This window comes from Epinephelus fuscoguttatus, linkage group LG17, assembly GCF_011397635.1.
Source record: "Epinephelus fuscoguttatus linkage group LG17, E.fuscoguttatus.final_Chr_v1".
Taxonomy (NCBI): Eukaryota; Metazoa; Chordata; class Actinopteri; order Perciformes; family Serranidae; genus Epinephelus; species Epinephelus fuscoguttatus.
This window is the reverse complement of record NC_064768.1, coordinates 22641302-22664096: the sequence shown is the minus strand read 5'-3', so window position 1 is coordinate 22664096 and position 22795 is coordinate 22641302. Positions and strand designations below refer to the sequence as shown.

Below are 22795 nucleotides of genomic sequence, written 5' to 3'. Positions count from 1 at the left end.
CCCCCCCACGCCCAACAATCGAACATTGCAATGGTGCTGCACACACATTTGAAACCATCTGGTTTGTTTTCAGGCAAAGTACAGATAAAGCATTACTAATGCTAATTAAAGATGATGTGAGTGAGATTTACACAAGCAATGCCAAGCTCTGATTCAATGTAGGCTGCAGCAGACAGATGCCATTTGTTAAACAGATTCGTTTGGAGAAAATATTGTCACTTTCTTCACCAACCACAAGAAGATAGCCTGATAAAATTCAGATTTAAATACATGTATTGTGTAATCTCCTCTTATAGTTTCACATTTTGGGAGACTGCTCACATCTTTAACTATTTAAGTCGTTCTGTTATGGTTCAATCAAGGCTAGACGTTACATGGCAGAAAGGTGTTCTGTTGATATCGGAAGAGAGTGAATCACGAATCTAAAAAGCTAACAAAATAACATGGTTTCATCCTTTCTTCATAGATGCTGTCTTTTGAATTCACCTGCATTGCCCCTGACAGTGGAGCTTCCCCCGACTAAACAACAGCTGCTCCCATCGCCTAGCAACAACCAGTTGATGGATGACCCCAAAGATGGATAATTACCATAAATCACTATGGTTGTGTGGAGAATAGAAGCAGAAAATCATTGTAGGAAAAAAACAGGCTGAACCACAGTTTAAACTAGTGTGCCTGGTGTTTAGGCTAACTTTGTCTCATGGATTCGTTGAATTGTAGTCATCAGTAGATTCTCCCGCTGGCAAGAACTGGTTGGTGAACCCTGAATTCAGCGCAATCAAAAGTGGCACTGGATTTGTCTGTTAAGGTTGGTCTTGTAGGGCGTTTCTTAAGAGTGGCCAGTGTTCAGCCTGCATGAATAGGAGCTATAAAATGAAACCTGATGAAATGACTCATGGGACAAAACCTGTCCTGTAGGAGTAGGGACAAAGAAAACAAAGTGGGCTGAGGAAGGAAGAAAGGAAACAGCGAAGAATGAGTGATGGCAAGAATGATGAGTTTAGTGCAGCAAAGACGACGACGGAAAGGGGGGGGGGGGGCAAAAAAGGAAGTGTGTTTACAGTCTGAACATACGTGTGTATTTATTCACCGTGTGTGTCTGAGTAACAGAGGTAGACGGTGAGATACAGGGAAAAGGAGAGAATAAAAAAAAGAGGAAAAAATGAGAGGGCATGAGGCCAAAACAAGGTCACAACCTAACCAGTCCGGTCTAGCCGAGTCCGGTTGCACAATAAGCTATCAATCAACCTTCTCCACGCTGTCAGACCTCCCCTCAATTCACAGAGGCCATCCACTTTGTACACTGCTGAGGAACAAAACATAGAGAACGAACAGAGACGGAGGAAGAGAAAAAATACATACACACGTCGACACACAGTTCTACCACTGATCCTTTACTCTCTGTGGGAATGAGGCGAAGTAGAGACCAACATGCAAACTGCTGTGCTCCAAAAGCTTGGTGACTTCCCTGGGCTGTTTACTCCCCCTGGCATTTCACACCATTTAATTCAATAAAGAGGGAAAGTAAGCTCTCCGAGATAACAAGCATGCTAACTATCAAAAAGCAAGCTTGTTAATTTGGTTGCTAACTATCAGCTAGCAAGCTTGTTAGCTCTGTTGCTAACTATCAGCTAGCAAGCTTGTTAGCTCTGTTGCTAAGTTCGCACAGTTTATTCAAAACAAAAAGTATTCACACCATCGACTCCTGTCTCAAAACTGTCTTCTTCTTTTGTGGAGATGTTTTTAGGCTACAGACGAAGCCAATTTACGTTGAACAGACACTGGGTTTTACCCAGTTTTAAGCTGAATATCCCGACAAATATCTATGTAAAATACTTCCAACATTTACTAAGATATTGCCTCTGTTTTCACCACAATTAAAATAATTAGTAATATCATAGTACATCATGTTCTATCCCACTTAATATGAATACATACACAATGCACCACAAGTATACTGATTTATCTGTATGTGTGTCACTCAATCAATGTGTCCTTGTAAAAGCTCCAGGAGGCTTACTCCTTCCTTTGTTAAGAACCTGGCAACGAAAATGCTGCGTTCATGGTGTGCTCTCCGTAGATGTGCTAAGCGCTTAAATAATAATAGTCCCCCATCCTGATGAAAATGCTTACAGCGCATGCATAAGCATATGTGCGTGTCTAGGAACATGCAGTCCACTCATGGGTCCCAGTTTGGGGGTTAATTATAAATAGATGGTGCAACACAGTAAGGTAAGTTGTCTTTTTCCTTCTCAAAGGTCAGTACGGCACAAACTCAAATATCAGAGTTCACCAAAGTTGAACGTAACACAAAAAATTTGAGTGGATTCCCTTTGCGAATCTAATGAGTAGAATAAACTTACTGGAAGAAAATTTTGCTGCTTTAAAAGCTAGTGTGACCCGGCCTTAAAACCACTGAGCAGTCTGATTTAAGACAATAAGGTGACACACACACACACACACACACACACACACACACACACACACACACACACACACACATCATTTCGTCATTCTGGAAAATAACATTTCATCCGCTCCTCTCTACCCTTATCTACTCCTCGGTAAGACATTCAAAAACAAACCACAAGCCAGACGTGCATCACAAGCTTGAACACAAGAATGCAGAGGACTTTGTGAGAACATGACCTCAGAGACAGACAAAGAAATCATAACTTTAAAAACCATAAAGTCACTTCAGGGAAATTAATTAGAACCGCAAACCCTCAGGGCAGGAAGCTGCTCAGGACAACCGAATGTCCCCAAACATTTTAGTGCTTTTAACTGCATGTGTCACCAGGGAAATTCCAGCAATTGTGCACCATCAAAACCGTTATCCTTTATGCATCGCCACATTTTCTTTTTCATTCTGCCCGCTCAAGTGACGAACTAGTGCTGAAGTCTGGCGCTCCATTAAACAAAGTTCTACTGTTTTATTTCAACACTAGTTTAAGATTTAAAGCGTGATGAATAGCATAGGGGCAGAACAAAAACATAACAAAAGCATACGCTGAAACACACAGCAGTTTGGAGTGTGTATGTGTGGAGGGTTTTTTTTTTCTCCCTTTCCTGATGACCATGGCAATAACGTGACAAAAGAAGAAATGATAGGAGGGAGGAGGGATTAGGGGCTGAAAAAGGGTCCCTGGAGAAAGTCAGTAAATTATGTACTGGGCTCTCAAAGTGGACTAGTATCAGTAGCCATCTCAGTCTGATTGCGTCTGTGTGCGACTATGCATGCCTGTGTGTGTGTGTGTGTGTGTGTGTGTGTGTGTGTGTGTGTGTGTGTGTGAGTGTACAATTGCTATGAACAGCTTCACAGTCAGAGAGAGAGGCAGGAAGAGAGGAAGCAATCCTTCAACAGAGCACAATATCAGACTGCGGACAGACAACGAACGGCTGGAAGGTTCTGGAAACGAGAGAAAAGCCTGCCTCCCTCACATTTCAGCTCCAAACGCCGCCTCCCAAAGTGCCCTCCATCTAACACTAACACGCACACACTCACACACATAAATGGCACCATAACTCTATATCCGCAATCAATCTCAGCTATGAAGACACATCCATCTTCAGTAATGTTAATGGGAGGGTTTTGGGGGTTGGAGGGGGTGGAGGACAGGGGTAAAACAGAGGGTATGCGACTGCAGAGCTGACCTCAGAGCAGTGTGAGGTAATACGGGCTGTGTGTGTGTAATAGAGACAGAGTGAATGAATAAAAAGCAAGGAAAGAGCTATGTGCATTTGTGCGTACGGTAGTGTATCTGTCTGCATGTCAGGGGGTCAGGTGTGTGTGCGTCAGTGTGTGTGGGAGAGAGACTGATGGCTGTCAGCTTGCATCTGGCAGAGAAAATAAATTAGGCTTATGAAGACAAATGAACAGGCGATGGAAAGAGTAAACGGGGGTGGAGGGGGATCACGACAGAGAGAGGGAAGAGGGAAGGGAAGGAATGAAGAGGAGGGAGACATAATGAAGGAGAAAAGAGGGATATTGTGAGTATGTGGTGGCATGGATATGAAAGGAAGGAGATGAAGTGGCGTTGCCAACTAAGAGAGTTCCTTTCGGCAGCCAGTGACCGTTCATTAAGAAGGACGGGCACACAGACAGGCCTGCTGCTGGCAACAGGAGAAGCTTTGGCATGCGGCTCCTCTGCCTGCAAGAGAAACATATATGTGGGTGTATGTGTGGGTATGTGTGTTTGTAAGTCCAGTGCCAGCGCATTAAAATCCAGATTTTTTTTTTTTTTTTTTTTTTTGCTTTAGTTGAGCGTTTTACAAGACTTTTCTCTCTGTAAACACAAGCAAAAATAAAACTTTTAAAGCCACAGTGTAGCTTGGATATACTGTGTGATCACTGGGTTTGTATCTGTGCTGGAAGTGCCTCTCAGTGTGTGTTTCCTCTGCTTGTGTGTTGGTGTCAGCGTGTATCCATGTGTGTTCCATCTCCGCAGATTTGTCAGTGTCTATCCCATGACACACTCCCCTCGTTGCGAGTGGAGGAGAACTCTCGGGGGGCTTTGTCACACGGCGGTCTGTTCTTTTCCTGAGGCCTGGCGCCCCTCGTTTGATAAATGACACATGTCATTCTGTCAGCCCCTGCCATCCGGGCTGGGAGGCCCCGAGCTGATGTATGGCCGCCCAGGCTAAAGGAAATCAGAGTGTTTTGGCAGCGCCCTGAGAACACGGCCTCTTATAAGGGGTATGTGTCTACGGTTGTGTCTGTGTGTTTGTGCCTGTCTGTCTGTGATACTGAGTGCATGTTTAATTGTGTGTGTGCGCGCCTATTAGTGAGTGTCTGTGTGCACGTGCGTGCGAGTGTGTGTGCGCATGTTCTCAACCTGTCAGGCGGACGGGCAGAGGGAGACAAATCATCGTCATGGCCGCCCCAGCTGTTCCCCAAATTTGGTGCGAGGAGGAGAGCGAGGGATAAAATCCTGCCGTTTGAGTTTTAAACGGTTGATGCTTCCCAGAAACGGGACTGAGTGAGAGGACAAGTGGAGCTGAGCACACACACACACACACACACACACACACACACACACACACACAAACACAAGCTGAATCAAAACTCCAATAGGAATCATGCCAAGCCCAGAAGGAAGCAACAGACAGCCTGCGTGGTTTTCTTGAAAACAAACATGCGCGTACACACACATAAACACACATGCTTCAAACATACACATATGTAAACACACGAACACAAACTTTGGACAAGGCATTTGCACCTTAACCGACATAAAAAGGCTGACAGGCAGCTAAAACAAAACTTTAAGCATGTTTACAAAACTGTCGGAATAATTTAAAAAACCTGCGCCTTCCAGTCGGTTTCCTGCATGTGAGCAAGCTCGTTTTAACCTTCGCCATAACTTCATTAACCTTAATCCCAACATCATCAAACCTCACTAGATTTGTTGTTAAGAATTTCTCAAAACGTCCTCACTAAACTATCTCCAGGTCCACACCGTCCTTACAGCTACACACCACACACGTGCACACGCATTTCCCTGGTGGAGGACAGTCCCACCTGGAGGTTGTGAACTCTGTATGACCCCGTTTGATTGGGCCGAACTCCCTCCCCCCTCCTCTCCCACGGAAAAGAAGCGGGACAAGGGAAAAAAAACAGCGTCATTAAGCTGTGAGTGATGAGTGGCAGCCATGGGTGACATCCTCCCCTCTCCCTCTTTTCTCCACTATCCAACTGCTTTCTCTCTCTCTCCCTCGTTTTTTTCTTCTCCATTGCCTTGATACTTTTCCCTCTCGCTTTATTCACCTCTCTCCATCCCTCAACCCCTCGAGTCATTTCTCTTTCACTCCTCTGTTGCTTTGCCTCCTCTTTTTCCACTCCCTCACCCCCCTCTTTCCTCCCTGCTTCTTTTTTGTCTGCTGTCACTCTTTTTCTCCTTTTTTTTCACCCCCTTTATGCCCCTCCTCACACACACACACACACACACACACACACACACAATAGTGCCTCACTCAGTCCTGTCTAGCTCTCTGGCCCCGGTCATGTAGACACTCAGCTCCTCCATACATAATAGATCCCAAATATCAAGAGGAGGGGTGCACATTTTCACCCGCTCAGGATTGTGCCATCAGCACTGCTTCCACAGTAGCTCCACTGTGTCTGGCACGGCGAGGCTAAAAATGTCCGACTGTAGTTTTAAAATAGTTTTAAGGCTTCCGATGAATATGTGAGAACGTCTTTTTAAACCAGCTTCTATTCAGACAGGCCTGTCCAGTGGTGTGTGTTAATTTCCTGTCCCAAGGAGAGCACTTTAAAGAGCTTAGCACAAGTTTTGGAGCTCTTAGGTGTTCTGAACTTTTATAATTGAACTTCACAGCACAGTGTCGTATCTTGTCATTTTACTCTTGTTACTGTAAGAAAGTCACTTTTGTGTGTACTTGTACGTGAGTGTTTTTTAAGTACTTTTTATCACAAGTATTGTACTTGGCCACATTTCAACATCCATTACTGAGCACAAACAAAAGTCACATGAATCAGTCCTGAGAAACTGTGTTAGAATGGAACAAAAGAAACGAGATAAATCAGCAGCTGTAGCAGAGTAGAAGCTGCAGGTGTGTCTGCGGGCACAGGAGGGCAAAGCTTAATAGAGGTGACAGTCTGCACTCAGCTGACACTCTAGAAGAGATACAAGCTTTAAACCTTTATTCATCGGCCAAGGGTCACAGGGTGGGAAGGATGCAAAACGATCTCACCCGGGCTGTCCCTAGCGGTGGTTACGGTTAGCATTATTATACCTCGGCAAAGTTAAAATAAAAAACAAAAAAAGGTTACATCTACCTTAATTAATCACATATTTAATGCTCCACCTAGTGAGCTGGTGAAATGACCCAAATCAATCACACCTATGATGTTGTGTGACCCAGGCTAACATGCTAAAATGCTCACAGTGGATCCACCAGCAGGGACTGCTAAGGTAGATTTTTACACAAATACTTTAACTTGAATAAAATTTCTTTAATGTTCTCTTTCCACCTCTGTTATTTTGTCAATAGAATTATATATTTGGGATTTTTCTTGTTTCTAATAAACAGCTATGATCTAAAACCTTCCAAAATATTGTTACATGTCAGTGTACTGAGTCGACAATAATGCAACACTGTAATACTCTGTCAGAAAAAAATGCATGAAACTCAATCCTTTTTTGGATTTACTGCTGATTGCTGGAAGAAGGGTAACAAAAAAAAAAGTAATTGTTAGATTTTATTTTGAAATACTTAGCACTGATGCACAAAAGTCCTTTTTAAAAATGGAATTTTGGGTGTTCTTGCCTCTCTGACTCTTACACACCGTGTTGAAGTTACTGGAGGAGAGAGTGTAATGAGATAATTAACTGAACTTGATAAACTTGATGTTAATCAGCGCGAGCCATTCTGCTCCTTGATCTTGTTTAGTTTGACCAACTTTAATTAACCGATCCTGACATGCACATTCTCCCTACTGACAAAAGCTTCGCCCTGTGCACACAAAAGGAACCTAATGTCACGGCTATTGTCCGGTTCCTCTCATGAAATAAACTAACTAGATAAATTAGCATGGTTGTTTTATTCTTAATTATGTTGTTGACATTTTACAGTCAGTCAAAACCTTTCCAGGCCTGAAATTCACCTCCCGAGTCTCACACAGTGAACTTTAATCACAAACACTGATGCTGCAGCTCCTGTTTCTTACACTGATAAGTTCGTGAGAAGTTTTCTTGATTAAAGCAAAGTTCAGAGCAGAATCCACAGCTGTTTTTTCTTTCTTTTTTGTTTTTGTAGATGGATGCCAAAAAATCCTCACGAAACTTCAAAGCTGCAAACATTTTTCTCTCTTGTTGGATAGAAGAATGATTGAAATCTTGTTGACATGTAACCTAAACTATTACCCATCACTTTGTATATTTCTGCTGCGTTAATAAATGATGGTGTCGGTGAATTCATTTGAACTTTTTCAACAAGGATATTAATGTTTATGCTGTTATTAATGTTTTCCATATGAATAGAAATCAAAATGCATTATGATGTATCAGGCCTCCCAAATGTAATGCATTGTTTTGAAGGAAAAAAATGCCAAACATGCAACTTCTCTTCATCTTTTGTGCGAAAAAACTGAACATATTTGGGTTTCGAGCTGTTGGTCTGACAAAACAGGCAATTTCATGGCACCATATTGAGGCTTTAGTAAGTTGTGGTGGCATTTTTTCACTAATTTCCAAAATTTTACAGACTAAAAGATGATTAAATATTGAAAACCATAACTGGCAGAATAAATGCTAATCAATTTTTTAAAAAATTGCAGTCCATCGATATTTGCAGTTTACATTATCAGCATATTTGAGTCATCACTTCAGACTTCCAGTTTAATGTGTATGGTGTAACTTTCTCTAGGCTGAGTTTTTGTTTTGTAGAATTTGACATACGTTATTGTTAAACCAGAGAAGTTTAACAATGAGGCTCCAACTATGAGGCAAAGCAGGAGAGCAATGAAGTGACAAACCGAGAAGATGGAGAGGAAAAACAGATTAGTTAAGTAAGAAAAAATATGTCACACTCACACCTCACAATGACTCATACACACTGGGAATGTGTCCACTGGATTGGGTTTTGAATGCCAGACAAATTCCAAATTTACTGTAAGCATTCAGCAAGATGACAGATATATTACACAGACCTTCACAAAGGTCAAACAGCAAGTGGTACCATAAGCATGAGATACTGTAGGAGGTAGAAGCAAATACTACTAAATGGGTATACATGGGCCAGTAAGACAGGATCCAGTAGCTTTTCATGGGCGATATTTTGCAGGACGTAGCATACACAAACAAGCACAAAATGTTCATGGTTTTAAATGGATAGACTTTTTCTGGTGCAGGAAAAAATGCTATGGGTAGTGCTGTGTATGTTCACACTTCACAAGAGCTAGCTTGAAGTTCAGTTCACACAGGTTAAAACGAAGTAGCTCATGTTCATAATCCACAGTGTGAATTTTGATCAAAATTCAAGTTTTTCTGTTGTTTTTTTTTTTCGTTTTCTTTTCAAATAAAATAAAACCTTTTGATCATCATTCCCTTACAAATATTTCCAAAGACTGGTTGGATGCTTTAGCTCAATGTCATTTCAATTTCGTTGTAGATGTGACTAACGTTCTGGCTTGCTTTTAAGACCCAGTGGGCACAATTTGCATAAAAATGTGAGATGTAAAATGTTTTTGTTGAATATTTTTACTGATTTGTACATAAATCTCTTTCATATGAACTGGTTTTAGCAGTACTGGCAGCTGAATTGCCAGTTGCACTAGCCATGCAGGTGTTGCGTTGAAGTCTTGTTCCCCAATCGATTAGTGTTTCTCTCCTGTTAAAATGTGCAGCGCCCCACTCCATGGTTTGGGTCAGATTTAGCTAGTTGGAAATGCACATCGACGGGGAAACAATCTTCAATGCAACCGGCATGCCAGGTCCTGTAAATCCTTGGGTGCTGTTGCTTGTTGCTCACTGTCACAAGAGTGAACCACACTCACATTTATGTTCATCACAGTCACCTGTTTGAATTCAATGCTACAGGTCCATCAAAAAACGCACCACAAGATTTATAAACAGTCCCTATCCCAAAGCCATTACCATACTGAACTCTGAACTGAAGCGAGCCCACTAAAACACATTACAATTCTTTTTCAATAATGCAATAATTTATTTGATGTGCACTAACCTACATGAGCACTTTTTTTGTTACATTTTAATCACATATGTTGGCAATGAGTGTATAAAGTGCGTCTACAACTGCGCATAACATGGGTGGAATGGAGGCATATACTTATTTATTTTTATTACTATTAATTACTTATTTTTATATAGATGAGCCCGGTCCTTGAGTGCACCTGAATTTCGTTGTATATTTGTACAATAACAATAAAGAAATCTGAAATCATTAGTTGCAAATGGATATGTTCAGTTCACCGTTCACCGAAAAAATAAGCATGTTTAATGAACGTGCTATTTGGTGCATTCATGCACCACACTGGCTATCGGCTACAACCAGTTGAAACAAGTATTCCAATTCTGTTGTAAAGTAAAACAAGTAATACCACAATGTAAAAAAATGTATTGCATAAGTCAAAGTACAGCATTCAAAAAGTGACTTTGGTAAAAGTACACAAAAAGCTAACAAGAGTAAAGTAACAACAGTAAAGTACTCATTACGCAGGCATACCAGCCTCTGTCACTGATGTCGAAGCATTAGTTAAATTGTGTATCTGGATGGGGTAGCACTAATTTTAATAGCTTTATATGCTGTTGGTTGCTCAGTCTACAACAACACATCATATGAGCTGATCATATACAGTATTCTATATGGAAAACATTTTGGGAACTTTTTATCTTTAGTTGAGAGTTAGATAAGATTTTGACAAGATATTCTTGTATCACTGTTTTATGGTTTGGCAACTCTGTAGTTAAGGTTAGGTTAGGTTAGGCTAGGCAGAAAAGCATTTGGTTAGGGTAAGGGAAAGATAGTGATTTGGATGAAACATAGAACATTAAATCTACCAGAGGTTTTCCGCGATCCTGGGGTTACCATGAAGACACGAACAGATCATTGCCTACACAGACAATATGAAGCCAAGCTGGTTAGCTTAGCTTAGCATAAAGTCTAAAAACAGCTTGCCAAAATCCACCTAACAGCACCTCTAAAGCTCAATAATTTTCATGTTATATAATGTTTGTTTTATTTATACAAAAACAAAGTGCAAGAAAAAGTCTTGGATTTAAAGGGCAATATGTTATGGGTATTTTTTAGCTTGGCACAGCTGCATCCTAGAGTTTCTGCTGGTTTCCTAACAACCTCATAGTGATAAGATCACAATATCTTCTTCTCAAAGGCAGTGATGTAACAGTTTAAGTAGAAATACTCAAGTGCCTCAAAATTGTACTTAAATACAGCACTTGTGTAAATGTATATCGGTATTTTCCGTACCTGGCTACACTAGACATCCTTCATTGTTGTATTTACGTCAAAGTTCAGTGTTGTTGCAGACTATCACACAAACATTATTCAATGTCAAACTGTTTTCAGGGTGGTTAGTTTGATGCAGCGACAGGCCTGTCATCATGTTCCATCGGAGGCAGATGGACCAGAGACAGACAAGTAAACAGGACAACAGTTGGGTCAACAAACAGGCAGAGACAGGTGATCACAAACAGATGCTCAGGTGGACAGCGAGTTAGACAGACAGACAGAGTGATGACAGAGACACACTGACAGAGGAGACGTTTGGGTGTACAACAGGCCTCCCGCTGTTCTCTCTGAGACAGACGACTTAGAGGGACAGAGCTGAGCTTATACCCCCCCTGTGATTGTCACTGTCTGAGACAACAAGGCAGCTCAGGGAAGATTTGGGAGGAATTTTTGGGGGTAGCATGTGGCGTTATTGAATCGCCTGGGATCCCGAGTCATTATATCCCCTTTCAACTGCTCATCAAGCAAACGACTGTTTAAAGATTACTTTGTGTAACCTCGAGCAAACTGTGGTCAATGGCTTCCTTTTAAATGTGGGAGTCAAACAAAACTGAACAGCGCAACACCAACAAAATATGCTTTGATTCTTTTCCTGTGCAGCATACTTTATGGGAATGGAAATGTCTCTCGGAAAATATGTGACAGTCATGTGTTCAGACTTCAAAGACTTAACTGCCCTGTGACCTCTCAGATTTTTTACAATTCAGAAGTGTGACTGCAGGATGTCGCTGAAATCAGACTATCGCAAAAGGAGGTCCTTGAAATATGAGAAGGAGGCCAGTGGGCCTGAAAGGGTATATTACGCTCTCCTTTTCAGATGTCGAGTTCATGTTCTTGTAACCAGTTCACTGACTCTTGAGCATCCGGTGAAGGAGAGAGCGCGTGCGATAGATGAGGCCGAGAGACAGGGAGGAAGATGAAAGAAAATATGAGCAGGGTAGAGGAGAATTGAGTCAGTAAGATAGAGATTGATGACAGATAGGAAGATGAGAAAAGGCTTACAGGGAAGGAGAGAGGGGGGCAGTAATCCCAAAAAAAACGAGGAGCGAGAAAGAGAGAGAGGGAGCGGGCTGAGATAAAGATGAAGAGGTGAGGGGAGGATGGCAGTGGCACTACACCAGGCTGCAGCATGACCTTCCCCAGCGTCCGCTCTCAAGGACAAAGTGTCATCTGTTAACTGTATCCATTCCCAGATGGCTTATCTGTAGTAAACTACTGTCCAAAAAAATGATATTCATTGCGTCTCAACCCACCTTATCAGTTAAATAAACACTCCTTTGGGGGAAGAAATTTCCACCCCCCTGACTTTCGTCCACTTGCACCGACTGCTGAGGCCAGCTTTTATCCATGTTATAAAAACAAGTACCTTTCTTCTCATGACATACAGCACTGGTTCCCACCATTTCCTGCACTGCAAGCTCTTCATGCAGGCTCCTTTTAGAGCTGTGAGGAGAAACTTTATCACTAGCTGCTGCTTCGGTTGCATCTGTGATTAATGTTACTGTTCTCATGTTTTACAGTGGGGTTATATTCAAAACACCAACAACATACAGCTATCATGTGCATATATATTCCAGCCCATATCCATCCTTTGCCTTAACAACCGCAAAAATAAACAAAATACACTAATTCTGTTTGGAAGCCTCCAGCCCTTCTGGGGTTGCTTTATAGTTGAGCGTAAAGAATTGATGCAACTCTCCGTTACAAAGTTTTCATTTTCCTTTTCTGAACTTTAATGGAATTTCTGCTGAGATACAATATTCAGCCAAAAAGCACTGCAGTAGTTAGCGCCTCGAAATGACTCTTGTTTCTCTGCACAGGACAGTTTCTACAACTGTTTCATTGTGGACACAGAATGTTAGCATCCCCCTTTTGAAATCAGTAAGAACGTTCCAATTCATCAGCTTTCACCTAAATAAGTAAAAAGTAAAGTTGTGTACTGATCGAACATTTTCTCTCCTGAAGCTATCGATGAGGATCTGTCACATGATCTGCTTATTTAGACCAGTACAGACCCTAATGTGGATTGGATTGGTGCATTCGTAGCTAAGAAATTAAGTTTCCTTTTATCGAAGGGCCTATAACGCTATCTTTAGTTCACAAGTAGCCCACTCACCAGAATAAATGTTGCCATTGTACATTTCTACAAACAACGGATTTGTATAGGCACAAAAACAACTTGGTTATGGTTAGGATAAGGTCAGTATTTGGCTCAAAATACACTACTCTGGTGGCACAAACATGGCTGGAAACACAGCAATGTCTCTGTAAAAACTACCACTCATTATGGCACTATCAATGCTGCAAACACAGCGACGAGTTGCTAGAAAACACGTGCATTTGGTGGCTGAAAAGCTGCTGAAAATACCGCAATAACTCGCTAAGAAACAACCAGTTTTGTTTTTAGTTGGTCTCCAATAGTGGTCTGCAGCTTGGCAGACGTCTCACCTAGGTGTCAAACCATTCATCATCCCCTCTACCTCCCGATGACAAAGTCAGCTCATGTACTAAAACCTTGAAATGAAACAAACAAATGTAACGTATCCATGGTGTGCAGAAATGTACAATGCCAACATTTTCCTCTAGCGACTGGGCTGCCACAAGGTGACAAAATGGTGTTTTCTAAAATTTCACAGTGGTTAGCAGGTTTTTGTTTTTGGTATTATGAGAAGCCGACAGTGAAAATGCTTCAAATCACCATACTAGAAAGCATAAATTACACATACTCCACACTGATTGTTTCATTTTGAGATACGACTGAGAGCAGCACCGTATATCACTGTAGCAGTCACATGACAATTTAGTGGTGAAAGTGGTTTCTATAACTAGACTTAGTGTAATTTAAAACATAATTAACATAATCAACATAAAACATAATTTAATTGTCCTATGAAGTAAATTAAATTATGGTTATATTAAACTGTTCTGCATCCTCTGGGGAGCTCCTGAGACAAGTTCAAGAACTAAACTTTGACAATGAAAAAGGAAATACTTTTTTTTGTCTCTCCATACACAGCTGTAAAGATAACTGGCAACAGCAAAGCAAGTGTATGTGTTGGCGTGCGTGTCTGCAGTATAGCACAGGCGCATATAATCAGCGGCTAATAACACGGTGGGAGTCGCTGCCCCACCGTAAATCAATGGGCAAAATAATTGCTAATACACTGGTTATCGATTAGCGTGCCCGCCATGCTCTCATTTTCTAGGGCGACCGTGGCTAAGCGCTAAAGCAGTGACAAGGGTAAAGTGTTATTTCTCAAAAAGGCACGGAGACAGACAGCTGGGCAGGAAAAAATGACTACAGGGCCTCGGCAGTAATTCTTAATTGACACCTGTCAGAGCAATGGCAGCAGTCACAGCTGCTGCAGGAGAACGTCTACCCAAGTCCTGTTCATCTGTCACTTTTAATACCTTTTCTTCACAGCCCCTCTTTCTCTCCCTCTGTTTTCTTCTCCCCCCTCACCCACACCCTCTCTTACCTAAGCTGCTTCAACCCAGATGTTCAAGGCTGGTTAACAGAAGCAGCACAACTCGAGGGCTGGGTCGTACAGGGCCTCCGGTGGCAACTCACTCACTTCAACACTGTTTTTTAATGTTTACTTTGAGGATCAAAGGCAGTTTTTCAGTCTTAGCTTAACGGACTGAGCTCCTGACTCAAGTATCGGCAATATGAGGGAGCAAGAGATTCAATAAAAAAGGAGTAATTTAAACCTCAGTGCGCCTGCTGTGGTGGCCATGTATCTCCAGCCTTATCTCTAGCATGATCACCGCGATTACTGCAACAGGCGCTGCCTCAGTGGCAATTTCTAATACATCAAGTGTAGAGCTAAAAAAAGAGAAAAAAAAGAAAAGAAAAAGGATGCAGAGTAATTTGTGAGATCACCCGGGCAAAATGCAGAAACAAATATCTGAATCAGAGTCTTTTTTGGCTTTGGACAAATTAGATCACAGCAGCCAACGCTGGCTAACTCTGTCTCTCCAATAACGGCGTCTGTCTGGCGTACAGAGCATCAATCATGCAAGGACACAAACAATACACTGGTGTAACATTACACTGTAATTGATAACTAAGACCATAAAGTGCATTTATACTAAAGTACTCAGACAACAGACATACAAGACCAAACACACAGAACACACACTCCACACTAGAGGCTCCCCTGAGTGCACACTGACCTCTGAGTGTACCCTGGACCTCCCGTCATCTTGCCTTAATATCATCACTTCCCATTTTTCTTTCTGTCTGCATCTTTTTCACACTTAACCCCATTCCCGTGTCTTTTTAATGTTAAACTACAAATGTTAGTGTGAGGAAGCAGTTGCAGCTGGCCCACTTTGAGTGTCTGATTGCCCACAATCCTTTGCTACTTTGCTAGAGCCTATAATAATAGTGAGATATTCCAAAGTATGAAGCTTCAAGCAAAGTTTCAGTTGCCTAAAATTGAGCCTAATATCTGGAAATCTCACTTTCTTAAGATCAGGTTAAAATATGTTGAGTGTTAAATCCCTAAACAGAGTTGCAACAATTAGTCAGTTATCAGACAATTAATCTGCAACTATTTGATAAATGAATAATCTTTTTTTTGTTTTGTTTTCAGCTTTACAAATGTGAGGATTTGATGCCTTTTTTTTGTCGTTCATGATGGTAAACTGAATATCTTCAGGTTTTAGAGTGTCGATCGAACAAAACAAGACATTTTAAATAACGTCACCTGGCTTTGTGAAATTACAGTGAGCAATTTTCACTATCTTCAGGCTTATGTGGACCAAACGTTTGTTGATTAACTGAGAAAATAATTGGCAGATTAATTCGTAATTCCTTTATGAGAAGTAATTACACTCACAAGGCCATCAAAAATAGCGTCAATGACGAAAAGGTAACGCCTGCACGCTAACTCCATGACACAAAAGCTGTGTCAATTCGATATTTGTCAGGTCAAAATGTTCGAAAAGTGGAAGCCACACTTATATTTATACATAATGCACACCAATAGGCTAACTAGCTTTATGATGGCAGGTGTGGTCAACCATCCAAACCACTCAGGGTTTGATTAAAGTACATATGCAAAAAGTACATAAAGAAAAAGCAGTAATACACAAGCCATATTGCAAAATACCCAACAATATATCTTAGTTTGTAAAACATATCAAATTCATTATCCCATATGTCAATCTACATCACTTACATTCAAAAATATTGTGTATAACGTAAGGGGTAAACAGCCGAAATCTTGAATACATGGATAGAATTGTGAGTTGCAGCCTTATCCATGACTTCAGATGGCCAGGATGAAGGCCCACAGTCACATATGCTGTGTGAAATCCATATGTTTGTATTGGACACAAGGTGAATAAGTTCTCAGCTAGTGTACACGTACATATAAGGCGATCGATAGAATTTATTTTATAAACCCTGCCTGTGATTTCACCCTCTTCTCCTTCCACCCAACTGGCTATTTTACTCAATCAGCAGCACAACTCTGTGTGTGTGCCACACAACAATCAGCAACCGACACCATAAACCCCTCCAGGAGAAGTCATGTGGATGATTTCATTCTTGTTATTATTCCTGTTATTATTTTACATCCCCACTGTACATGGTGGCTTTTGTTGTGCAGCTGTTTTGAATCAAAGCCAAGATGTCTTTTTGCGAATGGAAAACAGACACAGCGAAAATCAAGAGACAATAAATACACGCAGGATGTGTTTAGGAATGAGGATGCTCGTGAGTTTTCATTCCAGTAAAAATGACCTTGTTTTCTTTACTTCTTTTGTCGAGCCTCCTTGTGTCGTGCTTGAGTGAAAATCCAGGTTTTCCTGCTTCCTCTGAACCTCATTAAGCTCTGGGATAGTTTTACCTCGCGGCTGCAGTGCTGAATGCCTTTACATCGTCACCCTGCTGGCGAGCCTAATTCCCACATATTTTCAATCCGACCCTCTCTTTTCCATAAGAGCAGTCATCGATCTTCATTTGTCACTTAACCTCCACGAAGATGAGGACAGAGAGTGTAGTTGTGCGAGTGTGCGTATTAGTGTGTGTCTTTGATTTCCTGAAGGCCTACTGGCTCTGACACCACATGCAAATGAAACTGCGGGTGTAGCGGAGTGTGGGATAGCAAATATATCCACTGACTCCTTCAGTCAATGTCACCTGTTAATGGCACTTTACATACACTGCCTTATCACAGGATCAGAATATTTCACATTCATACACACGCGCGCACACACACACGCGCGGGGGGTTGCACAAACTGCTCGTCTTGCTCAGTGACTCGCACACACACACACACACATATACACATAAACACACCGGCGTGCTCTGTTCTCATCTGCAGACTTTTCACTTCAAATAACATTTTTTTTTTCCTCACAGCGCGGCTTCAACTCCTGACAAATGTCATTAAATACTTTATCAGAAACATCCCGATAAAACCAACACAAGGTTCCAAGGCGATGGCGTCTTAGTTGACAGGTGCCGTGAGCTAAATTTCTGCAGAGGAAATACAATGCAAAGTAACAACAACAACAAAATGTATTAATGCTGCTCGGCTTAGAACTTTGTTCCTGTTCTGTCAAACAAACCAAAAAGCTGTTACCGGAAAGATCAGAGGGAAAGGCAAAGCATTAAGAACATCTTTCACATCCAATGGAAGCCACATGTATCCAGCTATTCTTTAAGCAGTAAAGACTTGCACTGCATATATACTGTACGGCTGTTTACAGTGAGAGGTCACGTACACCCAGACTTGAGACTACAACCACTCGTTACAGGAGTGTTTGTGTCCAGCACAGCTTCACAAGTCACACATTTGTCACGTCACACTGCAAGCAACCTCTGCTGTTGAGTGTACACTGGAACAACTGGCGGTGGGTGTCTGAGAAGAAGTGGCTAACACCGAGTTGATTATATCAAGGCAGCTTGCAGACTTGACACCTTGCTGAATTTGTAAGCATTAATCGGTGGGGCCCTGTCACTGATCCGTCAGCTACCTGGATAATTAGGGACCACGGCTAACGATGCCGTCGGGAAGAAGGGAAGCTCAACTTCTCCCCCACCCACAAGTCATAATTAAGAGACTCCTTTTGCATTGAGGTGGTGATAGTGGCAGTAAAGAGGGGGGATCTGTTTAGGCAGCCGCTGATGTCAGTGGAGAGGCTCACGAGGCGAGGCACTCTCTGTGCATCCTGTACCTCATTGTGGCTTCAATCTGGACAAATGTTGCAGAGCGCTTTAATTAAACATGCTGAGCTAAGCGATACAGACAGATCATTAAAATGTAGCACTGGCGTCCGTTTATTGGAGACACTGAATCATACATATTAAAGAAATTAACAGCATCCACAGCCTCTGACTGTAACCCGAATGCTTGATTTATGTTTAGAGTGCTAAACTTTTTAATTAGTGGCATCAGTGTGTGAGTGGCCAAACCCAGCCAGTTGCCTAACATTTCTATCAAGAGAGCAGACAAAGGCAAGCTAATTACGGTCTTCAGCTATGAGGGAACGCATTTCCACACGGTCATGTTTGACAGTATCGCAGCATGTCACTTTCTCTCCCTTCATGACCTGTACTAATTCTGTCAGAGCAGAAACTGCTCTCTCTGCTGTCAGTGCAGATAAGAATCCAGCACAGGATCAAATATTTCTAAACTTAAACATCTAAGAGTGAAAGGAAACTGAGTGGATTTCAGATTCCCTGCTTAATTCAAGTGAAGAACAGTGAGTACAAAGACGTCTATCCCACACACTGACGGACCTGTATCCTGTTCCGTCCCACTGCGGATTGGTCACCCACAGTTTGCCCCGCCTCTTCCTCTGTCTCGGTAAAACTAAATGTTGTGCAGAACAGGTAATAAAAAACGCTAGTTTTTTTATATAGACCTTTTGAACTCCTGTGGAATAAATCCACCACAGTGTCACACCGTAATCACTCTGACGTGTTGAATGATTAGTTGACAGATTCATTACTTAGAGTGACAGTGTTTGATTTAAGATATTGTGGCTGGCAAACTAAAAGCGAGAGTAGACGTGCAGCAAAACCATTAATTTCCCGACAGCAATCAAAACTGTGACCTCAGTATCAAGGCAAATACAGAATTATGGCTTCCTGGTATATCTTTTATACAATATCTCACATCTACAACCTAAATTAATTACTTGTTATCTGGCTGTCATATGTACAGTAAGGTGCCATATTTATACATGCTAATGCTACTGATTCAAGACTCCCATATAATGTATGGTTTGCTTTAAGGGGCACTAAAAATAGATGCAGTTAGTATCAAACTCTTTATTTTACCAAATGTTTTTGATCATTGATTAGCTAATAAATGTCAGAAAATATTGAAAAATTACCCAAAGTAACCTCTTCAAATTGTTTTGTCTGGCAAACAGTCCAAAATAAAATAAAATAAAATTAATAAATAAACAAAATCTGCAACACTACACAAAGAAAAGAAGCAAATCGTCACATCTGAGGAAGCAGAACTAGAGAACAGTCGCCTTTTTTTACGAGCCAAATGATGAAAACGAAAAGTGTTGCCGATTAATTTTCTGTTCATCGACTAATCATTCCGGCGCATATTTCAATTTCACGTGATCAAAGGCAACACTGGCACAATGACATTAGTTTCACACGTAACCTGGAAAGGTCAATACAAGTTAAACACATAAAATTTTATCACAAATACGAAACACAACTGGCCCCTTTTAAAATCCCACCTCCGAATTCATTTTTACTCTCATTTTAATCACTTGTTATTGCTGCATTGTTTACCTCGAGGTCCTGTGAGAAATACCTCCCAACACAACTGCACTTCAGTGAGAGGAGACAAGGGGAAAAAACGGAAAATGACGACAAATGACTGCAGCAAAAGTCTCTGCTGCTCAAATTGCACTGCACTGAACTCAACTGCCAAAACTAACAGATGCAGTAATGCGGTTCCAAATGAAAGAACACTGATGTATTGTCACTGGTCATAAAGTAGATAGGGTACAGCGCCATTACAGGGTCTAAAATCATCACTGTGACTGATGAAACAGAGCCCATTTGAAATGGCATACAAAGAGCCATTGAAACCTCTCTCCCTCTCCCTCTGAGGAGCGTGTGCAACATTTTGTTTTCGTGCAACTCCAAAGTGACAAATCCAGGTTGTGGAAATATCTGGTAATGCATTGTAAGAAAAAAAAATAGCCTGTGTTTAAAGGTGTGTATGCTCCATTTCAACGTGGACATACACACACTTCAGTAGAGGTGTTTAAGTTTTTGGATTGACCATATGTCACGCTGTGGAAATAACGTAGAGACAAAGCCTGCCAAGTTTGGATTGACCATTACTGCCTGTGATGTATGTGTCTGTCACAAAAACAGACAATTAAATCAATATTCAAAAGCTGAGCCGGAATGGGGCCACTTCAGAGCTCGGCTGAGTGACCAGAAGAGGCTGGAAAACAGGAAACACTCCCCCCCCCCCCTGCTCTCTTTTGGGGATTTCACCGCTATTTGTGGCGAAGGTATAAACCGACACTATTCACTTTCAGGCCTGTTCTTCAAACACATTTCTCTCTATCCATCACTAAAGCCTGGCGTCAATTAGAAATTACAGCCCCACCGAGTTCAAAGTCTTTCTGTCACAACCTTGATTAAGTCTGCTTAACCTCACATTTCCACCGCCTGCTTAACATTCTACAGCTGTTTTATTCGGCTTTGGTCATTACTGCATGAACTTCAAAGGCTCCTCTTCCCCCCCCCCCCGTCATTTGGAAATGCATGTCAATCACTCACATCGCCCAGGGACATCAAATGGATTCAGGCAAACATGCGATTCTCTCTCAGAACAGTTCACGTCTGGTCAACTTAACGACAACATGCAGGCACGACTGTCAGAGGGAGATATGTGGGAGCTGAGACAGAAATTGTGGCGTTGAATTTCTCTGTGAATTTGACATTATTCACTTTTGTGAGGTGTTTTCTCTAAAAACAAAAAGCTTGTGCAGTGTAATTGCAACACTTATTAATGAAGTTGCTCATCTGAGACACACCTAAATACTATAATTTACATTTCTTTATCTAATATTGAGCAAGCCACAGACTTTATCACTGCTGTATTCATGTTGAGGTGTGTATATGTTGCTGCCTCTTCAACATTTAGGGCAGATTCACACTTCCTTCTCTCCTGGATGGACACAGAGGTCAGGTCAAGAGCTTGCAGTGACCATTAGAGGTAACCTCCCCACTTCACCCTGCAGTGTTTTGGGGCTATTTCAGTATGAGATGCTTCTCTGTGATCTCGCTACGCCCCAGCACCCCTCCTCCCCTCCTCCCTTGTTCCCTCCCCCTTGGGTATTAATCGCAAAGTATTTATCCCGCTTGAGAACTTTTCTTTCAATTTGTCTTTTCTTTGCTCCTCGGCGGGGGCAAAAAGTTATCCTTTGAGGGAGTCCAGCTGCCGGGGCGCATGCGTGTCTCTATGGTGAATGATTTACTGATGTTTATCAGGAATGAATAGATCAAAGGCAGTCGCATGACAGGCGATCAATCAAGCATCAAATCAAGGATGGCAATCCCAGAGCGGAACACAAGCTGAAAATACGCCACTTTTCTTTCTCTCTCTCTCTCTTCTTTTTTTTCTTTTTACTGGCACCAACACATCAAACACGTTAGCCTGTAAAAATGAGATAAGATGAGCTTTGTTTGGAGAACTTGGATGCTGGCAACCTCGTGGAGGATCAGCTTTAAAGCGTTGAAGTGCAGCTGAGCGCATTCATTTCTCAAGAGGCAGAATTGGCACCGAGGCATGGCTGCGTAAATGAAACAATGCTGTTGCCAGTCAAACACGCCTTAGATTAGTAGCAATAAACTTATTATGGGCTGTTGAGATGTTGGAAAACTATGCATGGTGAAATTTTGCTTGGCTCCACAATGAAAGCACATGAGAGGTCCTGCTGTCCTTGTGCTGTGCCCTGCATCAGGCCTGTACGCTGCTGTGTAAACTTGTCTGCACACTGATCCTGGCTGGTTATGCTGGGGGAATAAAGTGCGTGTGTGTGTGTGTGTGTGTGTGTGTGTCTGGTGCTTGGTGGGTGTTTGTTTGGAGGACCGGGGCTTACCTGCTGACCGCCGCGGTGCTTGCTGCTTTCTCCTCGGCATGCTGCTGCAAGACTTTCCGCTTGACTTTTCATGCAGAGATCAAAATAGCGGACGAGCTGGAGAGGAAACCAAAGGAGGAAATCAAAGCCAGCAGCGTTTCCTCAGTTCTTCAGCGGGATGTTAGAATGAAAGTGTAGATCCCTCGCAGGGTGGAGAAGTCTCTTTCTATATCGATGCAAGTGGAGGTTTAATCTCTTAGATCATTTTAGAGTCGTTATGTCCGGAGAGAAAATGCAGCTTACAAATGATTTAAAGCACACAGGGCACAGAAGTCCGTTAACTTCTGCCGATCACAGAAACTCATCGCAGGCTGGCTCGGTGAAAAACTGGCGGAAGCTCCGTGCGGATCTCAGTCTGTGGAGGGGGGGATACGGACAGCTGCCGGAGCTGCTCGCCGCGTTTCCATCAAAAGATCTTCACACCACTCACTGTACTATTTCATACCTCTGTTCACAGCAAAAGTGGAGACAACGGAGCTCCTCTTCTTGCGTTTTTTTTTTTAACTCACTCGGCGGTGGAGACGAGTCCAAACTGCGCTGTAGTGCCTCGATCCCCTCCGTCCGCCCGTCCAGGTGCCAGCTCCGGTCTCCAAGCTCCGCTCTTTGGAAAGGAAATCAGGGAAAAAAGAGAGGAAAG

At 42.1% G+C, this 22795-nt stretch overlaps 1 protein-coding gene across 3 annotated transcripts in view; it reads right to left on the bottom strand.

Moving 5' to 3' along the window:
• Positions 1-22795, bottom strand: part of tshz1 (teashirt zinc finger homeobox 1) — a 141516-nt gene that overhangs the window by 11244 nt on the left and 107477 nt on the right. For all 3 annotated transcript variants that reach the window (XM_049603029.1, XM_049603030.1, XM_049603028.1), the window contains one exon: positions 22120-22759. In XM_049603029.1, the coding sequence (XP_049458986.1) occupies positions 22120-22159 (40 nt within the window). In that variant the 5' untranslated portion in view covers positions 22160-22759. The remainder of the gene's footprint in view (positions 1-22119; positions 22760-22795) is intronic.